General features: G+C 37.3%; 1 protein-coding gene across 7 annotated transcripts in view; it reads left to right on the forward strand.

The window, feature by feature from the left end:
* The window catches only part of PPCDC (phosphopantothenoylcysteine decarboxylase), a 97,177-nt gene extending 93,177 nt beyond the window's left edge, over window positions 1-4,000 (forward strand). For 5 of the 7 annotated variants that reach the window (XM_030186662.1, XM_030186654.1, XM_030186648.1 and 2 more), the window contains one exon: window positions 517-1,564. In XM_030186662.1, coding sequence (XP_030042522.1) covers window positions 517-584 — 68 coding nt within the window. In that variant the 3' untranslated portion in view covers window positions 585-1,564. Of the gene's footprint in view, window positions 1-516; window positions 1,565-3,830 lie in introns of those variants that run through there. The other 2 variants (XM_030186670.1, XM_030186666.1) reach the window with 2 other exon arrangements.
* Window positions 4,001-10,574: the final 6,574 nt, after the last annotated feature.

Here is a 10,574-nt window from a genome sequence, read left to right on the forward strand (position 1 = left end):
AAAAATCTATGAGAGAAGCAGCAGTTAACCTATCTTGTGATTATTCAAGGTTAGCAACTGACTGATGCTAGGCCATCTAACCCACAGGATGTTGAACGTAATTGTTTAAGTTTTAAAAATGGCAAAGTATGTTTCTATTCTGCTCAGACTAAAGACAGTATATAAATTCAAATTATTATAGAGTGCTTCATGTAATGAAAGATTTTATATTCAGCTTGATTTTGGAAAATATGCAAAATTATTATGTAGTTTTGAGTTTCTATCAGGGTATTTTGTTTTCTTCATAACAGGAGAAGGGGGTGGGCTACTGGGGCTATGGTTTGTTCAACTTTTTGTCCTCAAAGAATCAGGGAGTTGGGGGGGGGAGGGCATTTTTGCAACCCCCCCCCCCCAATACCTAAAAAATGTTCTCAGACTCTAGCAACATGAGTCTTCTCTGTAGATTCACTTTCACCTTGTGGCCACCATCTGTGGCCCGTAAACAGAGATGATAACATGGCCATGTCTTCTCTTTAGGCTATGGTGCCATGGCAGAAGTCTGGACTATCGTGGAGAAGGTGAAAGAGGTTCTGGAGAGGAGCTGATGTAGGATGGAGCAAATGTGTTTCACATCATGGTGTAGAAAGGTAGATGGAAATACAGAGCACTGGCATCAAACCTCCCATAACAGTACTGGATTGGAATGCTCAAGTGTCTGTTATGTCAATGCAATAGTACTACTTATTCATCTTCTAATCCTGCCTGCACCTTCTTACCTTCATATGAATACACTTTACTGGGGAGTTGGGAAGGTAAAGGAAGACATCTTCAACATCTCATTCTACCCTTCTTAAACCTGCAGCTCAGCAACCAATCATGGTTGGTTAGCAGATGTTTCATATAACTAATATTATTAGCATAGTATTGGATTGTGTATGATAATAGGACAGACTGTTAAGCTATATGGCAAATATATATATATTTTTAAATAAATTGTTGAGTTTGCCCAGTCAGTGGAAGAGTCCTTTTGGAAAAGTATGTGGGGATAGCTCTTTGGATAGAGCAAACTTATGTATGCCACAGTAGAGCTTTTGCCACAGCTAATGTGAAATTGGGTTTGGGAACCTCAAAGTTATCTGATGCTGAAGATTGTATGGACTAAGGAGTGCTTTAAAAACTCTAGCTGTAGGAAATGCTGAGATCTTGTGACTTGTCTCTTCTACAGCAGCGGGTGATGTAGAAATTTGGGGAGTTGTATGTGCCAGCTACTATAGTCCCAGCTTATTCCAACAGATGTCACTGTCTGAATTATCTTCAATCTTCTGTTTTATTAGGAGGTTCTTAAAGGAATTATGCGGACTGGATGGACCTAGGAAGCTTACAATCTCGGCAGAAATAGCTTCTCCTAGAATGAGGTCTCAATAAGAATTATAAAGAGAGAACACGTCATTCTAGCTCCAGGCTCCTGTATCATTTATAAAGTTTAGACTGTATTTTGGAACAGTTTTCATATATGTGACCATCTCTGGGAAAAGGTGACTAAAGTAGCAGATCCAAAATGTTGAGAATGGCTGATTTGTTTTCATCTCAAGGGTCCATAAGCAGTCTGAAAAGGTTACGTGTTTGAACTTCTGTAGCTTTTTTTATTTTTTTCACATAAAAGGATGGAGTTTGAGCTGTTCCACTATAAATTGTTTGTTCCAACAGATTTCATTAAGTCCTCATTTCTTGTTTCTGGAGATTTCAGTTACCTTTTCCCACATATACCTGCGTAGTGGGCCAAGTCTGCAGGCACTTGTACATGTATCTGTGGACTTTTTTTTTTTTTTACCAGTTCTCACAGGGAAAATATGAATATACTTTTTGAAACTTCTTGTCACGAAATGCCTATCCACCCACCTGCGATTACCCCGTGGCCACTTCCAGGTCTGCCTGCACCTACCACTTGTGCTCTACACTAGCACCCTCCTTCCACTGACTGGGTCACAACTGCCTCTGGGTGAGTCTCCCGCTCTCAAATTTCTAGGTTACTGGAGGCCACACTCCCAGTGGTCCCACAGTTCCCAGAAAGCACTCACAGACCCAACACACAAACCATCAGGATTCTTTATCAGTCCAGACAGGGTGAACAAATGGTTGTTTGTTTTCATAAAAATGTTGAACAGTGGACAGAAAAAGTACAATCAGCAAACAGTAACAAGTAACTGAAAAATGGATCAATTAGAAAACTAACTAAACCTTTGTTTACTTTCTAGAAAGTACCAGGGGAGATCAGGACATATAGCTGCTCACATGTTATCAAAATGTAACTGTTTACAGGCCTTAGCAAAGAGATCTGTCTCTCTCTTATTCCTGGCTAAGACTGGAGCAAAAGCCATACTCTTCAAATGAAAATGAGCTCCTGGGCCAATCAGAGCCCAGGAAAAGTTATAAAAGTATACTGCTTCTTGCTTCCTGTTTGTGTGCCAAAACTAAAGAAAAGAACATTCATTTTTCTGTAACAGCTTTACAGCAAAGAAACACCACCTGCTGGCCAAATAGGAGAATACACTTCAGGACATAATTAATGCAGGAAAATATCCAATATATTTTACAACCTTAAAACACTTGTTTCTTCACACTTGTCCAATAAGAAAGTGTTTGCAGAAATTTGCACCTGCTTTCCTTACAGGTACTTTTTTTCCCCATTTAAAATTGCATGCATAATTTTAAAAAAGCAAAATTGCAAATATTTTTGCCTCCCCCCTGATCCAACTGAACTGCTGGGATCAGCTTTGTACAGTGTGGGTAAAAAGTACACCCACTGTAAAATAGTATGTGTACTTTTAACTGCATGGAATGTGGACAGTTAAAAAAAAAAAAAACCTTTTATCCTGGTAAATCCAAAACTTGCCTTGCCCTGCCCCTTGTTTCCAAGTATTTCAGTCGTAATGCTTTGTCCATTAAACAGAGGGCAGTAGTGAGGTTGAAATATTTCAGATGAAAGCCTCTGTTCTATCGAACATATGTTGCTTTCTTGTTCTTTCCTATCAACTATGACATTTTTATATTGACATAACTAAAGATTTTTGCAACCCATGTGTGGAATTGATTACAGATCTGATATGGGAAATTGATAAATCAAAAAAACAACTTGTCTGGAGTTGCATGTAAAAGCTTTCTCTTGCATGCTTCCATGTTTCCTTGACTGTTTTTTTTTGTATCGCCGCCTTTATCAGAAGGTACTGAAGTTTATGGAGCCTGACCATTGGCATTAGGGGTCCTTACAGCTCCTGCAGTCCCAGCCTCTTCAAGCAGGAGGTACTAAGTGCCATGATTCAATAATGACTTAGAAGACTCACATCTTTTCTTTAACCCAGCAGAAGACACTGTGAGAATAATGTTCTAAAAGAAATAAGTTGCACTATTAAATTGAGAACTCAGGAATGTTGAGAAGGTTCTATTTTATTTATGCATAGTCTACTGTGTTTGTTTATGCTTGTTTATTGAAAAACCTTTTATTATAGGTCATTGTCTAAAAACAGACCAGTGGTTCCTTCCATTGAGCTTGAGGTTTAAGTCAGAAAATCTCTTTAGATGACCATGCTCCTGCTAAGTTTACTTTGATGTTGGTGATTAACTGCATGAAAAAAGAAATCCTCTACCTTTGCATGGAAATTATGTTGCATGCATGGAGAGACAAAAACAACTTTCTTTTCCTGTCTTTTATACCTTAAAAAAATCTAACCTAGACATTTCCCCATGAATCATTTACATTTAACACACAAGAAGTTTGTCAGAAAGCTAGGTAGGTTCATAACACTTTTTTTTGCCCCTAGAAAGGCTTCACCTCTTTTGTCTTTGCATTGTAGGTTGGTGGTCTCTTATCTGTGTGTCATCGGTTGCAAAACTGAGAGCACATTTCCTGCCAAAGCCTTGAGATAGAAGGGTGGAGCCTGTGTTCGTCACAGCTCCATTCTGTGAGGAGAAAGATAAGCCTGGTTGTGGTTTTGTTTGTCACCTTCACAGCAGCTGTATCTGATATGGCCAGAGCTACATTATTTTGGCTTTTCTGGAACATCAAAATTCATAAAGGTTGTATAGCGTGATTGACTAGTTGTGTTGGTCTTCTTTATAAACAATTCTTATAATAAAAATATAAAAACACCACCCTCAGATAGTAGAAACATGGCATCAGATCAATACTGGGTTACATCCAAAAGCTTATTTCACACATTTTATTTGTCCTTCAAGTTTAAACTTTTCCATGTCCAGCAAACCATTCTTATGGCCCTTAAGCTACTCAGACTTCCTAAAATATCTGGGGTTTACTATCTTCTAGTATACTTTTTTGAGTCATTAGTAATATATTCTTTACAAATTTTAATATGCCATCTATTTTACTTTGTAACAATAATTGCAATAACATTTTGTTTTATAAAATTTGTACTTACGTACATAAGTATTGCCATACTGGGACACACCGAAGGTCCATCAAGCTCAGAATCCTGTTTCTAACAGTGGCCAATCCAGGTTACAAGTACCTGGCAAGATCCCAAAACAGTACAATACATTTTATGCTGCTTATCCTAGAAATAAGCAGTGGATTTTCCCCAAGTCCATTTTAATAATGGTTTATAGACTTTTAGGAAGCTATTCAAACCTTTTTTTAAACCCCGCTAAGCTAACTGCTTTTACTACATTCTCTGGCAACGAATTCCAGAGTTTAATTACACGTTGAGTGAAGAAATATTTTCTCTGATTTGTTTTAAATTTACTACATGTAGCTTCATTGCGTGCCCCCTAGTCCTAGTATTTTTGAAAAGAATAAACAAGCGATTCACATCTACCCGTTCCACTCCACTCATTATTTTATAGACAGCTATCATATCTCCCCTCAGATGTCTTTTCTCCAAGCCCTAGCCACTTTAGCCTTGCCTCATAGGGAAGTCATCCCTTCCCCTTTATCATTTTCGTTGCCCTTCTTTGTATCTTTTCTATATCTAGTATATATATTTTTTTACCAGAATTGCACACAATATTGGAGTTGCGGTCGCACCATGGAGCAATATAAAGTCATTATAACATCCTCATTTTTGTTTTCCATTCCTTTCCTAATAATATGTAACATTCTATTTGCGTTCTTAGCTGCTGCCACCACACACTGAGCAGAGGGTGTCAACATATCATCAGCGATGACGTCTAGATCCCTTTCCTGGTCAGAGACTCCTAATGTGGAACCTTGCATCACGTAGCTATAGTTCGGGTTCCTCCTTCCCACATGCCTCACTTTGTACTTGCTAACATTAAATGTCATCTGCCATTTAGACACCCAGTCTCATATGGTCCTTTTGTAATTTTTCACAATCCTCGTGCGATTTAATAACTTTGAAGAACTTTGTGTCAGCAAATTTAATTCTCATTAGTTACTCCCATCTCTAGATCATTTATAAATATGTTAAAAAGCAACAGTCCCAGCACAGACCCCTGAGGAACCCCACTATCTACCCTTCTCCATTGAGAATATTGACCATTTTACCCTACTTTCTGTTTTCTATCTTTTAACCAGTTTTTAATCCACAATAGAACACTACCTCCTATCCCACGACTCTCCAATTTCCTCTGAGTCTTTCATGAGGTACTTTGTCAACTGGCTCACCTTTATCCCCATGTTCGTTCACCTCTTCAAAGAAATGTAGTAGATTGGTGAGGCAAGATTTCCTTTCACTAAATCTATGTTGGCTTTGTCTCATTAATCCATGCTTTTGAATATGTTCTGTTATTTTCTTCTTTATAATAGTCTCTACTATGGTGCCCAGCACCGACGTCAGGCTCACTGGTCTATAATTTCCCAGTCACCTCTGGAACCTTTTTAAAAATCGGCGTTACATTGACCAACCTTCAATCTTCCGATACCATGCTTGATTTTTTTTGTAACTTCTCTTTTATTAATTTTTAACAATCATATACATTTATGAGTGATAATACACTAAAACAGAATCTTTCAACAAAGTAATGATACATTCAAAAGCACAATAATGTGTTACCTATCTTCCACAAAAATAGGAAACTGATCCAAGGAAAAGGGAAAATCTTTATACTTAAGCAAATTTCACAAATAATAAATCAAATAAGCTGCTTAATTCCTGATTGGTTAACTCCAATCTGCCATACAGTGTTACATATGTGACTAAACTTGTACATTGATTTCTTCTCTGCTCTTTAAGAAATCCTCCAACTGTTTTGGGTCAAAAAATTGATATTGTTTGGATTGAAATTTTATTCTACATATACAGGGGAACCTCAGAAGGAAATCTGCACCAATTGCTATCACCCTTGGACGTAATAATAAAAACATCCTACGTCTCTTCTGAGTTTCCCTGGACAAGTCAGGAAAAACTCTAACTTTTGAACTCATAAACAGAGAATCCAAATGTCTCGGGGAAAGTTTGAGCACTGCGTCTCTATCAATTTCCAAAGCATATGTGACCAATAAAGTGGTCCTCTGAGTTATAACCTCAAGAGAAGATTCTAGGAATGTAGTGAGATTCATTGCACCTTGTACAGGTAATTCTTCTGATGTTTTCACATCTGCTTGAATATAATAAGCTCGTGTTATAGGTGGCAGTGAACTCTCTGACGTTCCCAGAATTTCCATTAAGTATTTTCTAGCCATTTGAATTGGCACAACCAAAGGAGATTTAGGAAAATTTATATACCGCAAGGTAAGTCTCTTAGATTGATTTTCTAAGTACTCAAGGCGTCTTAAGGTAAAGTTCTTGTCTTTGATTAAGGTTTGTTCCACCAAGTCCACTTTCTCCATTTTCTCAGACAATTTCTTAACCTCGGAAGCTTGGAGTTCAGAAGTCTGTATTTGGTTTAACACAGTCTCTGAAAGAACTTTAATTGTTTCCATGTTTTTCACAATTAAAGATTGTAGAGCAGATTGGGTCGCAGAAGTTAGGTCCCACAGTGACTCTAAGGTCACTACGGCAGGTTTACCATGCTTGAATTTAAAGATAAATTGCATAGTACTAACAATAGTTCTGCAAATTCATTTTTCAGTAGTAAGATCATTTTTTATTTCTATCAGTATATATATCAAAGCTGTTGACAATGTAACATCAAACCACATCTTCACAGCAAGTCCACTGTCCTGATTAAAGGCAAATAAATAAACTCAAAGCATTTAAACTTAATTTCATAAACATCCTCCATGATGGTTCCTTACAAATTATCAAAGCATAGTTTGAGGAAAAACAAAACAGGTCTTAATACTCCATTTGCACAGCAAGAATGAATCACTCATTTCCTGTGGTAAAGTATTCCATTTACGTAGTATAGTATCATTCAAAGCTCTCTTTATCACCATAGTGAAATTCTCTATCCATCTGTATTCATTATGTCATTCATGTAGTTATCTATTCTTGACATCTTTTCTGAAATGCTGAGATTAAGCCTTGTAGTGGCTAATAGAAATGTAGTATGGTAGAACTTGTGCTGATGAGAAGTTTTTCTTCTAAGTTTTACAATATATTAGCATAAAAATATGAAGAGCAATAGACTCATATAGACTCCTCACAATAAGCAAATAAACTCTTTCCAAGAACTTAGCTCCTTTTATATACAGATCCAGTTCTGTTTCACAATAGATGCTACAGGAACATGAAACCATTATACTTCAGTAGAATAACATTCCAAAAACATTGTCTTCATAGAAGTGTCTTCTGCACTTCCAATGTTTTTGTGGTCAAAAAGCACAGAAGGACTCATGAAATGCTAATCAACACTATATATTTTTAAAGAACTAAATAAAAGTCAAATGAGAAAAATTTTGCTTTAGTTGCCATGTGAATTTGTTTAACATGATTTGTATTAGTGCCAGTTGGGTACTTTGTTTGTGGTGGGAACAGAAATGTGCTAACAGCTGTAGGTGTTTTCTCATTGAGTCTAGTTTAAAAATGTATGAGTGTGTGAGTGTATTTGTATATTGGTTTTTACATCAGAAATTTTGCACTGCAAGTACAGATAATTCTAAGAGAATCTGAAGCATAATACAAAATTAAAATCCCCTCCACTCTGTACCTCTGCCTGTTCTATAGCATACATCTAGGAAACTTAGCATTCTTCATTAACTCTTCTGTGTGGACTCTTTAATCGGTTAGCTTAATTCATAGCTGTAAATGTTATTTAAAAAGAATGCAGTTCATGTATCATAAAACAAAACATGGTAGTCAAAATCATGCATAAGTGTTTTTTTTTTATTGTTTGTTTTTTTTACTTTGATGACTTTCCTTATAACAATCAAAGAAACATCTCTGAACAGAAAAATAGTGAGCATCAAGTAAATATTACAAGGAATATGTATATATAAATAAAAAAGAAAAGCCACCGCTGATGTTTCATTAAAATTAGACCACGTTAAGAGGAGTCAAAGAACTGAACAAAGAAGCTGGTATGGTAATGGAGGATCTGATACTTCTACTTTGATAATACCTCTTGCTTAAAGAAAAAACACTAAAGGCCCTGTTTACTAAGGTGTGCTGGCGTTTTTAGCATGCGGTAACGCTAGAGACACCCATAGGAATCTATGGATGTCTAGCGATAGCCCGCATTAATAACGCTAGCACGCCTACAGTGTGGCTTAGTAATTGTGATGTGTCATAAAACCATAAGTATTATTTTGTAAAGAAATTACACATTTACAGGGATATCAAAGTTGAAATTTTGATCCTAATGCCAAAACTTGTTGATAATTCAGAAGTGTATTTCTTCTAGTTTTTGTTCATTTAGATACATCAGGAACAATAGAAATCTTACCACCCAAATATTAGATTTAGAAGAACAAAAAAATAACAAATGCAAAGCTTCTCTATGCTGAGAAAAAAAACAAGAGACTAAATGGGTGAATATTGCTGTGACCTCCTGTATATATCTCTCTAGAATATATGTCAACTTCAAACTATCAGATGATATATCCACCATGGATCCCTGAGGTGGATCTTGTGCTTCTATATCAGGAATAGAATAGAATTTATGCAATTGCAATAAATCAGGGTCAGTGTATTTAAAACATTTCTTCAGAAATTGCTAAAATAACTCTTTAGGTATAGCTGTTAACAAGTAAGGAATATTCAAAAGTCCCAGATTTAATTGCCGTATATTGTTATCAAAATTTTCAATTATCGGCTGAAGAATCATCTTATCTTGAAGTACTGACGCTGTTTCAGTTGTGCATTTAGACAGTCAGCTCATCTAGTTTAGCAGTGTTCTGAACAGTAACCTGCTCCAGCTTTTGAATATCAGCTGAGTTCTGCGTAGTAGAGGAGGCCAAGCCTCCACATACCTCATATAGTCCAATGCCATCCATATCTATTCCAGTGTTATCAATGCTGGTTTAATCAAAGGGAACAAAGTCATTTCCATCATTCTGTCGTGCGCCTTCAGAAGTGGGGAGGATCTGCACTGAATCTGGCAAAGATGGAGCCGCCGTAGTTCCTCCCAATGAGCTTACCTGTAACCGAGACCTATCTGCAGCAGCACTTGGCAGAATGTCTGTAGCTTCATGTTGCTGCTCTACAGTCACCAAGCTGCCCAGTGCTGGAGGCCTTAATCACCCCCCCCCCCCTCCATGTGACCCTAGATGCTCCTAAAAGGTCTGTAGTCAGGGGTCTTCAGGCAGAAGCAATGCAGAAGTTAAGGATGGTGCATTTTGTTCTTGATAATTTCCTTTCCTTTTGTCCTCCTAGATCAGTCCAGGGCCCTCGCAGAAAGATTGCAAGTTGAAATCCCTTATGCTTCAGGGAGCTTTGGTCTCTTCATTTTGTCTGCATGTCGTCTGATAGAACTTGAGACTTTCTCCGCCACCAGTGTTTCTCTGTTTTTAGTTCTTGGTTCCATTCTTGTTAATTGTGTGTTTTGGAATGGATTTACCATAAACTGTGACAAAAATATACTGACAAGCTCCAGGACTGCATTAATCCTTATTCTAACAATTATGTCACTAAAAGTCTGTGTTTTCTGCCTCCATCTACTCATTGGGGAGTGCATCCCATTTGTATGGACAGGACTCGAGGAAAGGAAATATCAGGTAAGAGAAATTTCATCTTTATAGTTGATAAGTTGACTACAGCTGGAGACAGACCTCAATTGTTTTATGTTTCGAAAAAAACTTATGCAATGCATCTGGCACTATGAAAATATGGATATCAGAAACAAAAAATCAAAAGTATTGCCACAAATCCAAACAAAACCCCAGTGTGGTCACATTTTGCCCTCAGACTGTGTTAGGGGTACAATTAGGTCATAGATTCCAAATAAATTGATTCAGCAAATATTGAACCATAAATTCACTTCTGCTTGCTATGAGAAACTCAGTCTTGGTCATGTTTAGTTTCAGATGGCACTGAGACATCCAGGCAGCAATGTCAGACAGGCAGGCTGATGCTTTGGCCTGGATTTTGGCTGAGATTTCTGATGTGGAGAGGTAGATCTGGGAGTCATCGATGTAAAGATGATACTGAAAACCATGGGATGAGATCAGAGTACCAATGGAAGAAGTATAGATGGAGAAAAGAAGAGGTCCCAGGACAGGTCCCTGAGGTACACCAACTGAC

Source organism: Microcaecilia unicolor, chromosome 1 (assembly GCF_901765095.1).
Source record: "Microcaecilia unicolor chromosome 1, aMicUni1.1, whole genome shotgun sequence".
NCBI classification, from domain to species: domain Eukaryota; kingdom Metazoa; phylum Chordata; class Amphibia; order Gymnophiona; family Siphonopidae; genus Microcaecilia; species Microcaecilia unicolor.